General features: G+C 41.9%; 1 protein-coding gene across 1 annotated transcript in view; it reads right to left on the bottom strand.

The window, feature by feature from the left end:
- The window catches only part of LOC146796256 (myosin light chain 1, cardiac muscle-like), a 164,380-nt gene extending 142,123 nt beyond the window's left edge, over window positions 1-22,257 (bottom strand). The window contains exon 1 of the mRNA XM_085628748.1: window positions 22,026-22,257. Coding sequence (XP_085484874.1) covers window positions 22,026-22,145 — 120 coding nt within the window. The 5' untranslated portion in view covers window positions 22,146-22,257. The remainder of the gene's footprint in view (window positions 1-22,025) is intronic.
- Window positions 22,258-23,641: the final 1,384 nt, after the last annotated feature.

The raw sequence follows: 23,641 nt of genomic DNA on the forward strand, positions 1-23,641 counted from the left end.
ACGGTAATGTGCAAACTATGACATATGTCTAGCTTGCTATGGCGCCACGTGCGATATATTATGATAATGGTCTGTTTAATAATGCAAAGGACACAGATCTTTTTTTCTTTTCAAAAGGTCACTAATGGTCAAGTCTTTGAGCAATAAGAATCATATAAAACATGGGCACTTCGAGCAGGTAAATTGACTACAGTCCTAAGGGGACACTTTAGACCTTTAAAAGCAGGTAAGGTACGACCATCAATTGAAGGTCAAGCGGTGACATACACATCTGTATTTATTAATGAAATATTGATTCAGCTGCTCCTCCAACAGTTTAAAGGGTGTCGCTGCCACAGACACCAAGTATGCAATGTTTAATAAATCCGAAAGCATATGCACTTATATCATAAACTGCCGCATAAGCACATCTGGCATATTTAAGTACTCACTGGGGCCAAGTGAAAGTTTACTGCAAAAGTTCAGAATGTTGTTAATTTTTCCATCTGTATCTTGCACACTGAAATATATGAAAACTATAAATAGCCATAAACATAGTTCACTGGCGAGGTTCACTGGGAATGACATGTTCTGCTTTCTAAACAATTGAGAGAAAAGTTAATCTCAAACATAAAAATATAGATTATGTGCTTGTTAGGCCGTTTTTATGTGCCTTCCTCTCAACGCATGTAATAGTTTCCCATACCGAAAAAGAACATGCTACATCAGCAGTACAATAGTAAAAGGTTTGTAGACTGCGGGTGGTGTCGCGCAAAGCCCCAAAAATGCCAACAATGTACAAATTGGCTAAAAGTGAATATATGTTCCAGCAATATGATCCTCATTTCCCAAGCCGCCCATTTGAGGCTGACTTCCCCCATATTCTATTATGTTTATTCAGATGTTGAAAATACAAGAAATATGGGAACCTCAAAGGCTGTGAGAGACATGGTTAGGTGCAGTGTTTGCCAAATACTGCAGGGGATGGTGGAAAAGGAGGTCAGTCTCTTGAGGGGAAACTTGCTGGGAAATGGCTCCACAGACCACTAAAAGGAAAACACCTCCTGAATCCAAAATGCACAGTCTCAACCACTGTGAACAAGGTCACTGCGAATGCCCGTTGCACCCGTTCGCCGCTTTCTGTAATATGGCCAGTGGTGTCCTAACTGCTTACTAGACAAAGGACGAACTAAAAGTGGGACAAACCTGCAAAGAAACACGCGGGGTTCAATCCCACCTTAGTCTGTAAACACACAGAGGCAGATTTACAAGCCCCTTGCGACACATTTACGCCGCCGTTGCGTTACTTCTGTGACACAGCGGCGGCGTAAATCATGCACCATGTTGCGCTGTATTTACAACGTGACGCATCTAGGGAGATGCGTCACGTTGTAAACCCCTGCGCCAAATGAAACCTGCGTCAGGTTTCATGTGGGCGTTCCAGCGCAGGGTGGGCGTTCCCTCGCAGGTACGCCTCGTAAAAGTGACGCAGTGAAATCTACAAGATTTCACTGAGTCACTTTTACGGCCATGCTGCGTCAAAACCCTGCGCCTGCTTGAAGCAGGCGTAAGGATTGACGCAGCATGTTAGCCATAGGGCACCCCGGAGCCTTGCTGGAGTCGCATCACGCTTGCGACGCGACTCCAGTAATGCACCGCATTTCTGCAGGGGGATGCGACACGCATCTGCCCATCCATATGCCAAGGCGCGCTGCATTGTAAATGCGGCGCATCAGTGGTGGCGCACGGGTGGTTTTGCGGGTCGCAAGTGTTCTGGCGCATCCCTGCTGATTTGCAGAGATGCGCCAGACCTTGTAAATCTGCCCCACAATGCGACAATTGCCTGAGTAAAAAGGCACTTGTCGAATGTACCTGCCAAGGTGTCTAGTTCTATTATTAGAAAGACGTTTGAAATATAAGTTGTCCAGAAGGACAATTCATATCAAAGCCCAAATGCATCAATTACTCATTAGTACTTGCGTAACTGACACCTCCTTTAAAGCACTTTCAAGGTCATAGTACTTGATTCCAAGACAGCTAAATTTCTCCAATTGTAAACAAGACAGCAACTATTTTTGCATGCATGGGTGGGTGGTAAAAAGGCTTAAAAAAGTGAGAATGAGCTAAGGATTTGTACAAGAAAAATTCTGACTGTCCTGGGATTATTTCTGCTCTACAATTTGTGTGTTTTCAGAACACAAATAGTCGTTTCGCAGTACGTTGTAAGGACCGCCAGTGACCAAATTGAAAATGTATTTGACTTAACTGCCTACGCTGATGGCTAAACTTTAAATCAGAACTTACTCTTAAATATGGGATCCTTTCAAGGGTTTATTAGTGTGACATTTAATTGTCCAGTGGATAATAAAAGTTAGTTAGTCTGAATTGCTTCAATTAGATCTAAGCAGTTAATGTACTAAGAGATGCTCCCATACAATATCATTATTCTATGCTGGATCTTTGTGGCCAATGCGGAGGTAAATAATAGAACATCAAATATATTTATTAAAACCAGTGTACTCATTTTGGTGACTCATCATGAATCTCAATTCGGCAGGTAACTGGAGTCACTTCCAATTCCAGATTAGGATTTAGGCCAAGGTAAAATTTTATTTATGCCAGAAATGTTCAAGAAATATCCAAATTCCACAGCCAGCAAATTTATTTTTTTTAGAAATTTTTATTAGAACAGGAAAGATAAAACAATCCTAATAACATCTAAAAAAGCGTAGGTTATAAAGAGTTTACAGAACTACAGCAAAACAAGCAATTGACAGATCATAGTTAACTACAGTTATAAAATCCAATCCATAATAGATACATGATGAATCTTCTCTATCGAATATAGAACATATTTTTTAGTAGTCCCCAGTTATAAGATGGCTAATCGCAAATACAAATTCCCTAAAAAATGTTTTTATCCATTCCATACTATCAGATCTAAAATAGGAAATCACAGTAGATGACATTCTTATATAAAGTGCATATGTGTATATCACTGCTGATGTATTTTTAACCATTTAACAAATTATAAAATATAAATTGCAACGTGCAGGAAAAAACACAGAAACTAATTTTAACGAATACGTCAATGACATCTATTCTTTTAAAGTGCAGTGTGCTAATAGGGGCCATTAGGACCCAAGTCTTATGATCAGTTTCCATCAGCAGCCTCATTAGAAGAGAAATTACACCAAATACCCCTGAATCTTACAGTCGCTTCTATACGTTTAGCGTAGGCTTCCTCTAATCTACAGGTCCTGGACATTTTATTAAACCAGTGCTCAATGCTGGGTTGTATATTAGTTCTCCAATTTTGAATAATAAGTGACCTGGCAACTGCAATACCAATTAAAATAAAGTTCTGTTGATATTTTGTAAAGCATTTCACTTCTCTGGAAGAACCAAATAGCACCAGCATGGCTGATGGCTCAATTACCAATGATAGAATCCGAGAAATTTTGTCGAAAACCCCCTTCCAGTATTGCTGTAAATTATTACATTCGTAAAATATGTGCAGCCATCCACCATCCCCATCTTTATTACATCTAAAACATTGATTCAGGCTGGTTCGGAACATTTTAGACAATCTCTGGTGTGTAATATAATAACCATCTGGATAAAAAGTTCATCCTTTTGTAATTAGCGCCTCTGAGTGCTTTATTCGCTAATTCGCTAAGCTGTTTCCATTCTTTGGTATTAAACTTACAGCCCGTTTCTGAGTAAATTTTTAGGAGCTCTTTCATCATAATCTCTTCAGAATTGGCATTTTGATGAAGTAACCAATACCAACACCCAACCCCTATCATTTTATTTGCCATCTGCTTAGTGATTTGACGTACCGTATTCCCCAGCATTGAATAATTTGTTTTAAGAAAATTGGCTATTTGTAAAAAACTCAGAAAGAGAGCAGTAGTCAACATAGTAGCCTGCAAACAAACCGTTTCCCAGGTAATCAATGTTTCATAATTGTAATTATCCCCGAGCTGGGAATAACCCAGCCCTTGCCATACCTGATCAAGCCCTCTGGACAATATAAGACCTCCTACTACACACTCTTGAATAGGGATATATGCATGGAATGTAGGGATATCTCGTAACTTAAAAAATAACTGAGTTCTCTCAGCCAGTGTGAGTATCACCTTGTATCTTTTTTTCTTTGGGAGTTTTGCTAGTCGTAAAAACACAGGGAGTTCTATATATTACTTTCCTTCAACATATGCATCAATAAGAAATTATCAAAAACTGAATTTTCCTTGCCCAATTGGGAGAGTAAATTAACTAAAGCAGCCTGATAATAAGTTGAAAAATGTGGGAGTGCCAATCCTCCTGATGTTACATCCAATTGTAATGTATTTATCTTAACCCTAGGATGTTTATTATTCCATACAAACTTTCTAATTATTTCATCCAACTACAGCCAGTGATATTTGTTGAAATTTCATATTGCATGTTTTAGCATAGCTTTTTTTTAACCAGTAGGGAAAGTGTTGGATTGCGGAGGGGTCAAATTTACTATTCCCACTCCAGCCAATACAACAGTAGGGAAAGTGTTGGATTGCAGAGGGGTACATTTTACCATTCTCACTCCAATCAATGGAACAGAAGGAAAAGTGTTGGATTGATGGGGGTTAACATTTACTATTCCTACTCCAGTCAGTAGAACAGTAGAGAAAGTGTTGGATGGATGAGGGGTAACATTTACTATTTCCATTCCAGTCAGAGCAGCATTAAAAAACAAACAAAATATCTTGAACAAAATACAATTATTTCGAACACAAAGTACGAAAAATATAAATAAGTAGAAAAACAACTTCAAATATATTTAATATTTAAAAAACATATTATAATGACAAATACATATCACAAATACCTACAAATATTATTTTAAATAAATACAGAAATAATTTCCATACAAATAATTATTTTTATTTTGAAATTATTTATTAAAAAATATTTATTACATATATTTAATTAAGGTAATTCAAACCCTATTACCCCACAAAACTCACAACCTGCATTTAAAAGTTGACATTAAAAAGCAAAATATTTACAAAATCAATATCAATTAACATAATTATCAATTTAACAATTAATATTAATTTAAGAATTAATGAATTATTAATTACTTAAATTGAATTTACTCCCCACTTCATACCCTTACAAAACCTACAACCAACATCTAAAATCATAAAATATTCATCAGAAACAAAGGGCCTTATTACGATGTCGGGCGGAAAGCCTCCGACCAGCTGTCAGAGGCCTTCTGCCTGACATCATAGGTTTCAGTCCGACCGCTCTATTAGGATGACAGTGGTCGGAGTGAAACCTGTGGGAGGATTTCGACGCGCTTCCGATGGGCTCAATGAGCTCGTCAGAGCATTGGTAGCCACCATAATCCCCTAAGGATGACAGAGCCAGGCTCGGCTTCGCTGTTGGGATTATAATGGCACTTTCCGACAGCCATTTCATGTTGGCATTTGCGACATTGAAAGGTTGTCGGAAATTGTTTTAGGGGCCCCCTAGCAGGGCCCCCTTCGCCCCTGGCCCTCCACTATGGGTCCTGGGGTGCCCCACTAAACATCTATGTGCCATGTGGCAGGCACCATGTGGTGCCTGCCACTCAGTGCACAAATGTTTCAAAACATCCATTTTACAATGGAAGCTTGTGCTGCGGGCTTTTTCCGCCCCCCAGACAAGCTGCCATTATAAAAATGGATGTTTCAAACCACCCATAGGATGGGTGGATCCTAATACTGTGGTCAGAACCGCCGACCTAATGTTGGGCGGTTTCAGACCGCTATGGTACGTCCAACTGACATAGTAATAAGCCCCAAAATATGAATTCATTAAAATTAATTAACTTCCCAACATTAACCCCTATAAACCCCACAACCCACGCCTAAAATTAAACTTAAAAAAATTACTTACACAATTAAAATAATGAATCATCAATTAAATAATTAATAGTAGTTAGCAACAAATTATTAATTAATATAAATGTATTTACTCCCCACCTTTACCCCTATAAATTCCACATCCCACACCTAAAAAACAATTAGGGCCTGATGACGATGATGGTGGGACTGCGAATAACAGCCCATTGGTGGCAGTCCCACCAACATTGTAATAGTGCTTACCACCTATCACATTATGATGGCGGGCAGATGTCTGGCGGTCGGAGAGACCGACCGTCATGCATCAGAGCGTCGAAGGGAGTTGGAACTCTACTGGCGGTGCCTGCTTAGGCACTGCCATAAGGATTGCAATGTCCCTTTCCACAGTCGTTCATGGTGGTTCACCCGCCATGAAAAGGCTGGCAGAAAGGTGCTTTGTGGGCCCGTAGCAGGTCCCCTTCCCTCCTGGACCAACGACATGGTCCCCCCTACATATCCCTGCACAAATTGGCAGGCACCGCATGGTGCCTGCCACATAGTGCAGGAATATGCCAAAAAATGTTTTTTTTGTACTGCGGCATGTGCTGCAGCCCGATGCACATGCCTCAATACAAAAGATACACTTTGCGACCTCCTTGAAGGCGGTTGTCTTGTAATTGCTATTGTGAGACCGCCGACAGCTAGTCGGGTGGTCCCATTCCCTATTAGGATTGCGGTCGGTCGAAAGTCCGACCTCCATCGAAATCAGCCCCTAAGTTACACAATTAACATAATTAATGATCAATTAATTACTATTAATTTAGAACTAAGTATTAATTAGTTACAAATAAATTACTTCCCACCCTTTACCCTATAACCCCCACAACCTGCACCAAAAAAAGTAAAAATGATTACTAGCACAATTTTCACAATTTCAATAATTAAATATCAATTAAATAAAGGATAATCATTGATGTATTATATTTAAATTACCTCCCACCATATAGCCCTATAAACCCACAACTGCCAATGACACTAAAATCACAAAAATTAATTACATTAACTTTAATAACTAATAAAAATGTAACAAATATATTAAAAACCATAAACAATGATTATACAAAAAATTTACATCATATACATTTAACATATATACTAAAATTCATAACAATAATTTAGAAATTGATATTTTAACCAGCTATATTTTTGCAAGCGATATTAACAACTTTGATATTTTGAAAACCAATATTACTTACCTTCAAATTGGTATTTTTGACAACAATAGTCCTGCTGACGATATTTCCATATCACAATATTTTGGACACAATATTTTGGCATGGCGATATTTTTTCGATATTTTGTCTAAATACCCCAGGCAATATAAGACAATATTATATTTGATTTTGAATGATCAACGTAGACAGAGCATTGCTTTATACAAGTGGGCGTGATGCTTTTAAGATAGATCCTTGGCAAAATTACCATCAATTTGAAATGAATGAGACATCTGTGAAGTGATTACTATATATCTTGACAATGTGCCTTGCTGCTGGATTGAGTATGAAATGAGCTCCATGTGCTTTCCATAATTTTCCCAGATGTTTAACATTTAGGATTTCGCTCTCAGATGATATTGCGAAAGCTAATATATGATGGTAATGCCAGGATGCTTATTTTGGGAGAGAAAGGCTTTTCCCAAGTTCTAAATGAAGCATTCTCCTTTCTTGGTTAGATGAAACTCAGTGGGTGTATTTATGGAACTGGCATGCCCTCAATAAACTGTAAGTTTTCTGAAACACCTCAGCAATTGCTAAATGGATATTTCTTTTCAGATTGTAGAATAGATCCCTAAGGTATGCCTGTACGATGGGTGTAAATATTGCAACCATTTGGAAAAGGACTACTGAAATGGGTCATGACCCTTTTTTCCAAATTTCTGAGTCCAAATGAATCCACCAGACAGGTGGCGAATACATTTTGAATAAGGCTTTTGGCAGCTTTCTGAGTGTCGTGGTAACTCTAAAACCAGGTGTGAACATTCAGACTGGTTTTACAATCAGGGGCTTGGCACAAGCTGCACTCAGTTCTGTGGTTTTACACACACAGTTCCTTTCAGGTGTTAGCTGAGGAAAATAGCATGAACAGAAAAGAGTGCTAAGCAAAATATTGTGCGGCAAAACAGCAAAATATTGTGCGGCAAACAGTTGTAAATCCCCTGGCAATTCTATATAGTCCTCTCTGTCTGAAGGTGGCGCCTAGACACCTCTGGATATATGTAGCGCTCTATTAATTCTTCATTTCATTTCATATGTTATTTTCTGTTGCATTGTGGAAAAGATTGATATGGGGCATAAGAGCTGAACTTATAATAGGGGCAAATGTTATTCCATGGGTCAGATTTGCAAGCGACAAAACGGGGGCAAAGCCGTTCTGTAGTCACAACACCTAAATTTGTTCCTCCAAATATTTTCACTTGGGGAAAAACATGAAATTACAGCAAGGTGCTGTTGTCTCATAATGTGGAAACGTATTATATTTACAAGTCTGTATAGGGTAAATAGCAAGCACACAGAGGTCACGTGACTTTCCCAGGAAAGCTTGAAAAGCTGCAATGGTGCCGCTTTGCAAGCATCGTGTAAAAAATGGCCGAGAATACGAAATATTTTCCCTGTTGCCACTCTATGACTAATCCCTTTTCTCTTTCAAACTATTTCCTACCTCCACTCTCTGACTCATCCCAAACCTATTTTACTACTATGAACTCCCAAACAACTCCTTCCAAACTCTTTCCTACTCTATCCATCCTTTATCCTATTCATCCAACTAACATTCTCTTTGACTCATCCTCAGCCACTTTTCCTTCTATGAACTCCAAAATAATCCTTTCTAAACTCTTCCCTCCTCTATCCATCCCATATCCGATTCCTTAACTAACAGACTCACATGTTTACCACTCCCACCACTCTCAATAGCAATTTATATTTCCCTCAATTAATTCACCACTAATCCACCTTTGATTTCCAGAGTAGCATGCTACTTGCCAAAAAGTGCTTCAATGCCTCGTCAGGGGTAATAAGCGCTATATAAATACAATTGCAATTACAAACATAAAGTTTTGCACATACTCCTACCTTGTTTTTGTAAATAATGCCATCATGGTTTAAACAGAAACCTGGATTGCTTTTTCCAGTTGGAATGCCGATGCCTGAACTTGTGACTCTTTTGCCCACATGAGTGCTTACTGCTACTTGCACCGTTTCTCATGTGTGTAATAAGTCTGCCAAGCTGGACTTAAAAACAACTGAAATTTGAAGCGGATTCATTAGGTAACATGAATGCGAACTCAAAGACTAAGCTATCTATCGAACCCTCCTTTTTCAAAAGGTAGACTGGGTTCATTTAAAACTGGCCTGGCCAAGCCTCATGGGAGAGAAGCGCAGGCAAAGCCAATAGGTCTGGTGTTGGCTGCCAACCATTTAGATTTGTCAGTGCTTATTTTGTCACAGTTTTTGTAAAATCTTATTGTTGGATGAAGTTACCAGGCACTCACTGTCTAAAAGCTGTTACCAGCATTGTCTAAAAGCATAACAATTTTTTGGCTGCAAAACCATAATTTCTCATAATAGTCCATGGCACTGAAGGGAACTATTTTGTGTGGCACAGGTGTGGCGCTGCGGCCAGGGTGACTAACTCCGGAATCTGGGGATCAGGGTTCGATCCCCGGCGGCAGATTAGCCCAGCACCATGTGACTCTGGGCAATAGCTTGCTTAATCTTCCCGATGGCCCCCAGCGCCTAGAGACCCATACGGGTGATTGTTTGCGCTTTACAAATGTGGATTATTATAACAAATGTGGATTATTATGCTGTAGTGCTCCTTGCCTTAGCAAAGGATGTTTTCACTTATATTGAAGTTAACCTTTGGTTTAAGTGGCCTGATCAATTGCCCCATACTGTGGTAGCCAAACCATTTTTTATGACCCAACAAAAGACCAATGAGTGAAGAATGTTGTATAAAAACTCCTGTAACTACGTATATAATGTAAATAGGTTTAGGTTTAGGGATTTATAAAGTGCATGGCTACCCGCTGGCATCCCAGCACTATAACAGGTAGATGAAGCATCTGGGACAAGAGTTAGGGGAACAACCAGGTTTTAAGTTTCTTTTTGAAGGACTGTTCGTTTTCGATCGATCGAAGCTCTGGGTCCATGCTATTCCAGAGTTTGGTGCCAGATGTGAAAAGGATCTTCCACCCCATCTTGACCTCTTAATTCTGATGGTGTTCATCAAGGAATTCGAAACTGATCCAAGATAGCGGCGAGGTGCGTAGTGGGAGATCAGGGTTCGCAACGTGATTGAACCTCTCCCATACATGGCTCTATGTGCCAGGCAGAGGGACTTAAATTTGATTATGGTATGGACAGGGAGCCAGTGTAGCTCTCTAAGGGATGCTCTAGCTGACTGATTCCTAGGTATATTGAGAAGCAGTCTCGCTGCCGCATTCTTAATTTCAGTATAACCAAACGGTTAACGCAGACCTAGTATAGAAAATGGTTCTGGGTCTGAAGGAGAATAGACTGCTTGCAGTGCTGGACAGGGTGCCATTATTAGTTCATACAGTCATATAGAGAGCCTGCAGGGATGGGCAAGCAATTTTTCTGCACAACGAAGCCAGGATACACTATACTTCACAAGCCAACTCTCTACCAGGTTTGAATAAAATTTGAAGGATGGTTGATATTAAATTTGACTCGACGTATGAAAAGGAGTTGGAAAACGAAATGTCCCGAGAGGAAACAGATACGGAGGATGGACACTGAAAGTTGGTCATTGAACGTCCGGACGAAAGTATAACTGGCTTGGAGGTTGGAAATGCTACGAAACATTGCTGTTATACAGCCCTGAAGAAGCCGTGGGGAACTTTTCTGATGTCAAAACATGTGTTGGCTGGGCATGTGAAGTCAAAAAAGGAAAGAAAAAGAAAGAGACAACCACTGTGTTTCAAATGTGTGCATTAATGGTGGTATTTTGGCATGTGCTCTGGACATTGTTGTTTGTTTGAACAGATCGTGCAGATCCATATTTGAGTGGGGTCAGGTGATTCCTCCTTCCTACAGCACCGCAAATACATAGTAAACTTTCATCTCACTAGGAGGTATACTTAGAGGGCCTTAACTCCCCCATGGTTGTATTCACCCCACATTAACTATTCAATAAGCAATTTTTCTTATTGGCAAATATATAATTTGATGCTGTGGATAAATAATGCTGCTAGTTTCAGTGCCACGATCTGAAATTGTTCGAAATGGCCCTTTTGTAGGGTTATTCACCAAACTTTTGCTTCTTCCTCCTATTTTGCATGGCCTGTCTCTTTCAGCTTTAGGGCTCTCGGCGCGTTACCACTGCTAATCAGTGCCAAAGTGTATATGCTCTCTCTGTATATTGTGATTCTGATTGGTTATCCATGATTGGCATATTTGATTTACTGGTAAGTCCCTGGTAAAGTGCACTGTGTGTGCCAGGGCCTGTGAATCAAATGCTACTAGTGATCCTGCAGCACTGATTGTACCACCCACCTGAGTAGCCCTATAAAGGTATCTCAGACCTGCCACTGCAGTGTCGGCGCGCAGTTTTAAACTGCCATGTCAGCCTGGCAAGTGCATTCACTTGCCAGACCCCCACCTTCCCTGTTCTTACATGTAAGGCACCCCTCAGGTAGGCCCAAGGTGTCGCTATGGGCAGGGTGCAGTGTATGTAAAAGGTAGGATATATGCTGGAGTGTTTCACATGTCCTGATAGGAAACACTGCCAATTTCTTTTTTCACTATTGAAAGGCTATTTGTCCCACAGGCTAGAGTCGGAGTTGCTTTATAACATCTTACAAGCGTAGAGAAATGGAGTTAAGGGTCTCTGAACTCAGAATGTAATAACACATCTTTTTAGGAAGAGGTTTTTTAAATTATGTTTTTGAAAATGGCACTTTTAGAAAGTAGGCCTTTTCGTGTTTAACCATTCTGTGTGCCAGTGCCTATTTGTGTATTGACTATCTGGTTTTGGAGTGACATGGGATGCGCATTCACTGTCAGCCACCCCGGAGGTGAGTGAGGTGTGTCCTTTCTTTCCTGGCTCACTCATGGATGGGCTGAATAGACCTTGGCTGAGTTTAGAGTGGTGGGAGGAGTTTCCCTTGCACCCGAATCGGCTGTGTCGCCTTTGCACAATGCTGTCTGCACCCCTGTGGTCATGCTGCACCGGTGAGGACGGAACTGGTTTGGGCTGTGTTCGGAGACCCTTGCCACAAAGAGAACAAAGAGAAACTGGGGTATAAGTATTGGATCTTAAGCCCCAGTGAATTAGATCACTTCTGGACTCAAGAGGAACCTTTTACCAAGGAGAAGAGATGGAGAGCTGTAAGGAAGAGTACTGCCCCTTTGCTGTGTGCTTTGTTGGGTTGGCTGCTTCTGCCAAGGAAGAGGACAAAGACTCGAACTTTGCTGAGAACCTGCTTGAAGAAGAATCTCCAAGGGCTTTTGTGTGCTGGCCTCCTGTTCCGAAGTCTCAGGTACACAAAGACTTCACCACCAGCTCCCATGAACACCACTGCAGGAGGTCTGAACTGCCTATTCCAGTTTTGGGCTTCTGGATGTTGTTCCTGCTGTTGAGAGCTGGAAGAAAGTTAAAGAAAGCAAGAAAAACAACTCTGATGCCATTGGCGCTGCTGCCAGTAACACAGCTACCTGCACCGAGGTCCGGGGCACTGCTCGTGAGGTGCCGACGCACCGCTCCGAAGGCACCACAGCTCTGACGCCCCTCAATGCCTGCAGTTATCGGCCTCCCCGACGCCAGAAATTGCAAAGATGTCTTCACCACCAGCACCAGCATCCCGTTATCTTGGTGCCGATATCTGACGAGGGTGACTTCACAAAGTCTTTGACTTTGCATCGCCTCATTGGAACCTACGTCTCACAGCCGACGCCGACGACTTCCTCTGTCCTGGACACTACATGTCGCTACTTCACGGACATGATGCCTTGCCTCCCCCATGGCAACCGGAAACTGGCCTTACCTCCACGATGCTGTGCATTGTCCATAGACTTCGTTTTCCAAGGTATTGTTGCTTAGGGTCCATGTGACTCAGTGCCCGCCACTGTGCACCTCGCAGGTTGGGGCCGTACTTTGGATTTATTACTGTCACAACGTCATAATTGCCTCAGGTGGAGCTATTTGTTTCTACAAATGCTATTTCTGCAAGTAACTGTTTTTAAGTGCTATTTTGATAAATGTATGCTTGATTTTTTTTCATTTTGGTTTAGATAAAAATACCTTATTTTTTTTTCTAAACTGGTGTGGTGTCAATATTAGGCCTGGGCAAAAATTTCGTTCCGTTCACGGAAATTGCGATAATTTGACATTTTCGCGTTCCGCGGAGAGCGCAAAAATGTCAAAATTTCCTCTTTCCGCAGCTTGGCGATAATTTGTTTCTTGCTCGCGATGTAAAATAATACATTCTCGCGCGTGCGCGATCGCCTTACCTGAATCACTGCATTCGCCGACAAGTTTTCTTGATCCGGTCGCGTTCTCCATGAGATGTTGGATTGTTTTTAGCCATTTGCGCTGTCTCGCGACAGTTTGCGCCCGCAGTGACGTCATGCGTCGCGCGATCACGTCTTTCTTTTCACGATCATACACCGCGAGACAACTCAAAACAAGATGGCCGCACCCGCGAGCAACCACATGGGTAAGTTGGCGACCCGCAACCATGCAGAAAATCTCGCGAACATGCGGGGAAAAAATTCCGCATCTTCGCGATATTTCCGCTTGTTTGCGATAATTTTAAACATTTTCGTGATAATTTGCGAAAGTGGATTTTGCATATTCCGCCCATCCCTAGTCAATATGTGGTATTTTCACGGTGTTACTGTGTGTTTTGAGTACAAATACTTAACACATTGCCTTTGAGCTAAGCCTGTCTGTTCGTGCCAAGCAACCAAGGAGGTGAGCAGACGTTATCTAAGGTGTGTATCCCCCTTACTCTGACTAGAAGCAAGGATCCCTGCTTGGACAAAGGTACCTACCTATGCCAATAAGAAACCCCCAGTTCTGCCGGAAATACTTTAATGTTTTATGAACTTCTTTTCAGAACTGCAAGCTAAAACTAAGGGGCTCATTTACAAGCCCATTGCGCTGCCGGTACTCACTTTTTCCCATATTAAAAGTAACACACCTGGGGCGCAAGGCGCTGCTTGTAAATTGGCCCCTAAATAGGGTCCGATTCACAAAATATTTGCACTTCCAAATCTATGTTAAGAGTGCAATTGGCCTGAGTTATGAGTGCAAGTTAGTCATAAAAGGACTCCTTATACTCGTAAATCCACTTACTCCTGCGCAGCATTACCCCAAAGCATCTCAACTTTAAATGGGAGTAAATGCCAGGCAACGGGTGGCGTGTGGGCGCCCACAGCTCTTGCACCCCCGGTGCAGTTCGTGTCTGGTATTAAAGGATTTTGCAGGACTACCTTTAGATCCCAAGCCAGCCTGGCAAATCTGTTACAAAGCCACACAGTTGGATAAACTTGCCAGCCAGTGGAGGGAATTTAGCGTATCTGCACGTGTTTAACAAACCGTGGTTTTGATTCCCGTAAGCGCACATGCTTGCCTCTCAAAGTCATGTGCCAGACACACAAATTAATTCACAAAAAGTCACTGATGTTTTCTACATAACTGCATTTCTTTTTATATCCCTGAACGTAAATCACTCTTATAGTACTGGAAATGTTTAACTCTACCATGCAGGCAATGTTTCTTGATGAGACATCCATACATGGACCACATAACTAAGCCACCCACCCATACCAGACATGAAACATGAAAGGCTGAGACAGCCTGGCTGGGCTTCCACGCATGACCCTGAGGTTGCTTGCTCCTATCTATGAAGGAGTTGCATTAATTAAACCTCTCAGATGATTGTGTCCTTACAAGGACTTGCAAACCATTAGATATAAGGTTGGAGGGTGGTCTTAAATAGTGAAAAACAATATGTCTCAACCATCTTCAAGAAACATTCAAAACATGGACTCTGTATGTTGTTTCTCTGCTTCTAGACCTTGATGGAGTGCCAGTAAGAAATTGATTCAGCGGTGTGTGTATGATTTCCCATTCACAGCATGATTGGTGTGACTGGTGGTGTGGACAGTGTTTTTCTTGGGCTCTCGAAATGATATCATGCACACAATGTTTATGATAAATGGATTACTTGGCAAACAGCTTGTTTTTCGGGCTGGTTATTGCAGGGTGTAAAGATCTTGGAGCCATGTCTATAAACATATTCTGAGGTTTTGCTTAGATCTACTGAATTAATAAAATGTGTGTGCTCCTTACTTCCAGCGTGTAAGACCACACTCTGCACGTGTCTTATTGTCCTCAAATGCCCCCTGTTCATGTGTGCATTATTTGGCACCCTTTTATGCCCTATGGGTACTGTTACATTTTTAAAGAAGGTTTATACTGGTATTTAAACTGCTCCAGACACAAACACATGGGGCGGATTACATATTTTTCAGTCCCAACTTTCAGGATAAGGCAGGAACAGTCCCTCCAACACCACTTGCAAGGGTCCAGGGCCTAGAGGGGCATTTTAGATGTCCAGGTCTATTGGGTCTTTTTGCCTTGCCGAGATCTGTAGAGAATTGGGTCCCACAGGGCTTAAGGCATGGTTTGTTTGTACCCGATAGCTCAGAGGGAATAGGTTTTCTCATGTGCAGAATACTCCTGCTCACACATGAAAGATGGCCATGGATTAATAGATCCCAAAAGTGAGGTAACCTCATCTCTTTGCATCCTCTGAACCTCCCTCTGCGTTACACATGCCTCCTCCTTTCGCCTTTCTATTTTTATGTTTTTGTTTGATTTTATCATGCTTCTTTGAGTACCCTATTACCTATTATGTCCGGTTGTGCTTATTTTATACAAAATTCCTCCTTCCTAATGAAGGTGAGTGCTCCAGCTGGCCGCCATTGTGGTCTCTCAGGCACTACTAAACGATTTCCTTGGCTCTTTGTTCATTTGCTTCACTGAATTTCGACCAAGTGATAAAGCAAGAGTGGCAATAGAAGAAAGCCTCAAAATATTAGGAGCCCTAGTGGGATGCTTGTGACATAGAGTATACATAAAAGAAACTTGAATTAAACAGAAATGTCTCTCACATCTACAATGGCTTGCAGAAATGACACTAAATAATACAGTGTATTTCCTTAAAAGTGCGAACACACTGTTCTTCATTTAGAAGCATCAACAAATGCTTCCTATTTACAGCCAAAACCTGTAATACGGCTCATTGACAGACAAAAATTATAAAACAGAGGTCCTCTTAAAAACAATAACATTGGCAAAATGGTAAACTATCACTATAACAGCTCCCCATTGTAAAAAAAATACCCATCAGCCCCAAAACATGGAACACACATGACACAAAATGGCGTCGCCCAGGCTTATTTTTAGTGCCTAAAGGACCCAGGACATTTCCTTATTGTTCCTTCTATTCCCGAAAAGGTATTATTGAAAAGTCCAAGTAATTTGCAATGAGGTCTCCATTAAAACTGCGGGGATGAATGCCCTGTTGTATATCCTCAATGGATTTGTACAACTTTGACTTTGAAGTGCTGATATGACTTTTCTTTTATTTATATGCTCTATAAAGCGATAATCTGACAAAGCCTCCAATTTCACAGCCGTCTCCCACCGGTATGGAATCTTGAGAGCTGCACGCGCCTGGAATGAATTTGCAGCAGCCCGTTCAGATCCCCCCATGCCTCTCCCTGAAGACCGCCGCGCGCGCCCCGCAGTAATTGGGTAAACCACTTCACAGGGCGCGCGGAGCTTCCTGCATTTCTAGCCTTTGATATGGAGAGCGAAGTGAGGTAGCCTGGAAAAGCCCTGCTTTAAGCGCCTCCATCAAGCCCATATGGTTTGCTGGCACATTTCCCGTATACAGTGAGACTTAATTGAACACGGTGGACCTTCTGACACGGGGAATTGTCTCCAGACGATGTTCTGACAGCGGGGCGCGCGGGTGCGGGGCAGCAACGGTTAAATTTTTCAACTGGTGGGAGCAAGGTAGGGGTGTACATAAAAAGGCATGCTTACTATTACTTGCGATATTTTTCGATATTTTCAATCTTCAAGTTTTTGACGTCCTGCTTCATTAGCAGCTTATCCTGTGATGTGTTTCGGAATCCTTCCATAATAAACTTATGTTGATTTATGCTGTATGTGGTACTATTAGTTCTGGCAATTTCTATCTTTCACTGCACGCTTAAGATGTTGGTCTGCATTGAAGAAAATCACATAAAGCGAGTAGAAGAATGACTACACAGAGTCACCACTTGCAGCCTCATTGCAGGTTACACTTTCGCACCGTGAGCAAGTACGGGGTCTGTAAATAACAGTTCCATCTGGTATCCCCACTTGTGTTAACAAGCATCAGGACTTAAATACCCAGAATATTGAATATTACTGCTTCCTGTTACATAGGTTTTCTTAGTTTCAGGAGTCTACCACTGCCATTTGGTGGGGGTGGGGGCAGGTCATGGCAGTGGGGTGGGGCAGGCATGCCATCTATGGCCATCTCAAACTGTGGTCTGTTTGGAGAAGAGATATCTGCCCGCGAAATGCTGGGGAAAAAGCCTTTACAACGAGGATTTTACCCCATAGTGCCTTTACCACGCAATATTAGCACGCATATTTTTACCGCGTGCATGCCTTTACAATGCCTACCTTTACCACGCATTTGAGGTAAGTTGGGGGAGTGGAGGTTCTCCCCCCCATAAATACATTGTGATAATGGCATGCATTGTGAAAGCATATGCGTGGTAATAACATGCGTGGTAAAAAATTTATGCTAAAGGCATGCTATGTATTTGCCTGCGTTGTACTGTTGTACAACCAAAATGCTGGTTGTGGTGGGAGGCAAGGTGCCAGCCTGTGCCTCTGCCCGACTCCCCCCTTCAGAAGTAGTCTTACGGAGACGAAACTGCGCCCAGTAAATTTAAGTCCAGTCTTTTAAAGTGCAGTCATTTCAGGTTGGCAAACCGGACTATTTGTGTTTGCCCAGAGCTGTATCCCACTAGGGCTAAAACTCGGGGTAACTTGTAATGGAGGCCTCATTCTCTACCTTCAACATTAAAAAAAAAGAGTGTTCTCCCTATTGGAAGTATCTTTGTAGCATGAATCTAACCATAGAGGACGTTGGACCACGGTACACAGGTCAAGGAGTAGTTTCCAAGGCATTTAAAGTACAGAACAATGGAGAAACAGGTATTTAATCTGGTGGTGGGGGGGGGGGGAGATTAACACAACAAGAAGAAACAGTCAATTGAACCCATAGAAGAGTGGATCTGTAATAGTCAGGAATGGGGATTTGTGTACATGATGAGAGGTATAGAGAGAGAAGAAGATGGATTTGCAATTTTTCCTGACAGTCAGGGGGGACGGAGCAGTATTAGATGGAGGGCAAATCATTTTGACAAATTCAGGACACGAAAAGAGATAAGCTCTTGTATTCCCTTCCTGGAATGGTATAGTCAGTTTCATCAAGTTTGTGTTTGAGGTGATGCAGGGTGTCCATAGATGGAGTTAAAAAAAAAACTAGGACCATATATTTCTATCAGATAGCATATTGTTGTTACAGCTTGCTTTGAACATGAGGTCCCAGGCATTCTAAGTCTATGCACCCAGTATCTGGCCATGTATATTACTTATACCCATCAGGGCTGCACCAAACCTTCTCTGAATTATGAGTGGGATGAAGACAAACCTTTTCAAACAAATCTATATCACACTCTAGAAATAGTCTACTTCAGCCTCCGGGTCCCAACTATCCCTCCCATCACTCTATGACTTCATCTCTGCTTTTTTGACCCTGTACAGATATTTTAAAATCTGAGGATGACTATGATTAAAGTTCCATTCGAAATAGTTTTTATTAAGACACATCACTCAAAGCACTCAAGAAGAATGAAGAACCATGACAAAAAGCTTTCGGGATGTTCTCAGACAGATGAGAAGTTAATATGGAGGTAGAACAAAGTCATCTACCAAGCAAACTGACAGGTGCATTACTGTGTGACGAGAACACTGGCTACACCCAGGATGAAAATAGCCGCAATTGGAAGCCACATGTTCACTATATAAGGACTGGTACAACTAAACCCCGCCCACTTTTTCCATCTTTCATATCTACCTTCCGCTGTTTTCCCTCCATAATTATCACAGACTCTCTTTGCTTTTGTAGAAAGACACTGTGCTGACTTCTTTTCCCTTATGCATTCCTGCCTGGTACTCTGCACCCTTGACCAGGTCTCATAGACTCACCCTAATATAATCTCCTATGCATGCATTCACCACCACCCAGCTGAGCATATGCAGCTTTATTGAAGACTTTGTGTGAATATTGCTATTTTTTCCCCACCGCGGTGTGTGCTATATCTCCCACCATCTCAATGCACACCACAATGCACACCCACTCTACCCATGTCATCTACCTATTCATTCATTGTGCCTTAGTTCCTCCTTCTCCCTCTTCCTCATCATTTTTCTTCATTTCTCTTTTCTCTACTCAGGCCATCTCTCTCTCGATCCCTTCCTAGATATCGCTTTCTGCCCCTCCATTCATACCTCTCTCCTGTATCTCTCTGTCCATCTCCCATCTAATCTTGCTTTATTCCACCCTCACCTGTATCTCGCATGTGTTATGTGTTACAGAAATGATTAAGAATGTCTAAGATAGCAAGCAGACACCATAGAGGAACTTTTTTTCGGGGGGGGGGGGGGGTTTATATAGCGCGAACTCGACCCAAAGGTATTAGAGCTCTTTACATCGGCAGCAGGTGTCTCACAGACAGACAAATTCATTTTGTTAAGCACAGGGCGATTAAGTGTTTTGCCCAGAGTCACAGGATGTTTAACATCCCCGCTGAGACTCGAACCCGGTTCCCCAGCTTCAATGTCAACCGCTCTAGTCGATGGTGTGGTCATAAATATATTGAATCAGGTAATCTACAAAAGACTGTATGTCAGAAATGGAAGGATAAAACATTCTTCCAAAATATTGATGGCAAAATATTGACAATCAGAATGTGATAGTCAGAATATATAGGGAGGCATACATTTACCTGTATTTACTAGGCCTGGGTGACATTTAAATGACATCAGCAAAATGTACTTACATTTGGGAATTTAAAGTTACTCGTGTTACCCGAAATTCCTGAAAGGACGTCATTACGCTACTTCGCATGATTACACACATTTTGCTGTCAAATTTAACATGAACATACAGGAACAAGAGAACACCAGTGGCTGTTGTTCGTAGTGAGCTTTTTTTGTTGTCAATTTTTAGCATAAACTGTAGTCTTGCCTCAAAAATTGGCAAGAGGACTCATTTCATGCTAAAATATAGTGAGAAATGACGGATTCGCATTTTGTGTAAATAGGCTTAATTTCGTGTGAGTTGCTGAAAGTTCGCGTAATGACACGAAAACAAATTGCTCACATTTTGCACCCCCCTAGTCTTAACTAACTTCAACTACCCAACACGGGTTAAGTGGGCCCGTTTTCCTTCTAATAGTGCCAAACGGACTCTTGGTACACCATTGTCCCTTCTCCACTACTGAAGAAAACATTACTCATTATTTGTTTACTGGGGATGGTTCAACAATAACGCCTTTCAAAGGTGAATGCTTTCAACCTTTAAACACGAGTTCGCACACATTTTAAGTCTGTTGTTTTGCAGTTTATTTGTGTGGGTGTTTTGTGGGGCACTATGTGATATGATACAAAAAGAGAAGTTTTAGTGGCCAAGGTGAGCATTTTATTGATTGATTGTATAAGATAGAAAAGTTAAGTGGTCTCCAACTGACAGGCCCTTGCCTGGCAACAGAAGACCGGAAGTGAGGCCTCGAAAGGGTTTTCTTCAGAGCTAAATGAGCAATGTAAGAACTCTCAAACAACGCTCTAAATTATTTTAGGTCCGGATAAGCCAAAAAGCATCCTATCTAAAGAGAGAGCAATTAAGCACTTTCTTCTGTCATGATTAAAATGTATGTTTAATGTCAGAAGTCTCTAAAAAGGGCAAGCTGATTAAGTAGACATCTACTAAGATAACACAGTGAACCAGTTCACGATGAAGGAGGGCACAGGTTAGACAAATAGGAACCTTGGGGCAGATTTACAAGCTGCTTGCACCTCCTTGCATCGCCATTGTGTCACATTTTTTACGCAACGGCGGCGTAAACAATGCCGCCAATTTACAATGTGACACATCTAGGGAGATGCTTCACGTTGTAAAGCCCTGCCTCACATTATACCTGTGCCAGGAATAGTGTCACGCAGGCTAGGCGTCCCCACTCATAAAGCCATGTAGAACTGACAAAGTGAAATTTACTGGAGTTGCTCATGAAAGTGACGCAACTCTAGCAATGTGCCACAACATTACAAAAGCCCTGCATCATTCCTTACGCCTGGTCTGAGCAGGAGTAGGGATTTTGACACAGTGAAGGCGTAGAGTGACGTAGTGAAATGTTGTAAATGTCACTTTGTCAGTTCTACATTGCTTTTTTAGTGGGAACACACCATAGATTCGAACAAACACAGTCAAGAACTGAAGCAGATATAGACAGGAACACATACGAAGAAAGATACACGTACATGGACAAGGACTTAAGTCACACAAATGAAGCAACAGTCAAAAAGAGAGACAGATATAACTACAGATAGAGGTACAGACGTGGATGTTGACTATCAGCGGACAACCTGAATGGACAGAAGAAGAGGCACAGGCAAAAACACAGACTTAAAGACAGACAGAGAGACTCACGCAGGGGTCCAAACACATAAAAGATACAGAGCCAGAAACAGATAGACACAGGAAGGGGAGAGGGATGAGACAAAAACAGCTGCATAGACAGTGACGGACACGGGCAGCCTAACACCAAGAGAGAAGCAGATAAGGACGCAGACATAGACCCACGCACACCCACAGGCAGCAATAATGACGTGTATGTGCACAAAAAAGCAAAGCGCGAGGAACGCTCAGGCAAATAAAAATAAACACACATAAACACCAACCATTTTTCCGTGATAGTACTTCAGCGCCCTAAGCGTTGTTTTGATACCTACTGAAATTTTGGAAGGATCAAATGCGACTTCCTTTGGAGGCTCAGGCTCAGGTGGAGGTGGTTGTGGCTTCGGTGCTGCCTTGGGGTCCTCTTTCTTGGGCTCGGGCTTTTTGGGTGGCATGTTGGCGTTTGGCTGTGACAGAGATCAGGTCCTGGTAAATGGAAGGGACGGCGGAGGGACAGAGGGCTCAGAGGAGGCAGACACTGAGGGACCCAGTGAGAAAATGCAGCACAGGTCTCCCTGGCCAAGAAGGTCTTTATCTCAGCTCATTCCCCTAAGGTCACACAATGTGTCATTCGACAGGCCTGCCACATTCCTCGGATAACAATAGAGGAACTCCTATAAAAGGCCAAAACATTTGCTCTGCTATTTTTGAACAGATGGGCCCGGCATTGTTATGGATTAGCACTTAAATGGGAAGGTGCTGGGGATCTGCTCTGTGCCTGTGCGCCTCACGCAGAAGAGATATCATATATTCTGACCTCTCCAGCAAACGTCCCCACACTGGCAGAGTGCGTTCCTCTCTGTGGAAACAGAAACAAAATAATCAGTGTGTTAGGCTCCTCTCCTGAGAAATATGGGCACAGATATGTATTTCTTATACCAAACGTAATGAAAGAATAATGTAAAGTGCTTAATGTCTGATAGAAATACGAGTTTCCATGGTTTTAGGGAAACTGAGATAAGATGTCAATTGCATTTTCGCAGAGCCCTATACATAAATCCATTTGTACGCTTAATCGAGCCTATGCGCGTGGATATATATTCATGTGAGAGTGCAAACTCACGCTATTAAAAAATCTGGGAACTTTCACTTGTGACTGGATTTACCTATATGTGTGTTATACTGGTATGCTGTGATATTAGGAGTGAGGAAATCTGCTAACTAGGCGGGTTTGAGGCATTCTAATACTGGGATGCCTACTTAAGTAGGTGAACACCCACAGACTCACAAGTGACAATCATATCACACCCTTCAAGTGACCATAGCTTGCAGAGGAATGGAGAGACAACAGACGAAAAATTAGAAAAGGTGGGTGGGAAAGGGTTTCTGCATGAGGAAAATATTTTCCCCGTATAAAGACAAAAAACATGCGAATATGCTGGGAAACAGCCTTTACAACGAGGTTTTTACCACATTGTGCCTTGACCACGCATTTTTTAGCACGCATGATTTACCACGTTTTTACAATGCATGTCTTTACCACGCATTTAAGGTATGTTGGAGGCATATGGGTTCTCCCCCACAAATACTTATTTTATATATATATATATATATATAAAGGTAATGGTATGTCTTGTAAAAACATATGCGTTGTAAAAAAATGTTTAGTAAAAAATAAGGGGCATATTATCAAGCACGGCGTTAGAATTATCGCCGCTTTAGCGGCAGAAAACTGCCGCTAAAGCATCGATAAGGGGCTTGAAAATATGCCCTTGAGAATTCCAATAGAAGCCCATGTTGAAACCAGAACATGGGCTTCTATTGGAGTTCTCAAGGGCATATTATCAAGCCCATTATCGCTGCTTTAGCGGCAGTTTCCGCCCACTAAAGCGGCAATAATTTTAACGCCGTTTCTTGATAATATGCCCCTCAGTGCTTAAGGCATGCGGTG

The sequence above is a fragment of the Triturus cristatus genome, chromosome 10 (genome assembly GCF_964204655.1).
Source record: "Triturus cristatus chromosome 10, aTriCri1.1, whole genome shotgun sequence".
Classification (NCBI taxonomy): domain Eukaryota; kingdom Metazoa; phylum Chordata; class Amphibia; order Caudata; family Salamandridae; genus Triturus; species Triturus cristatus.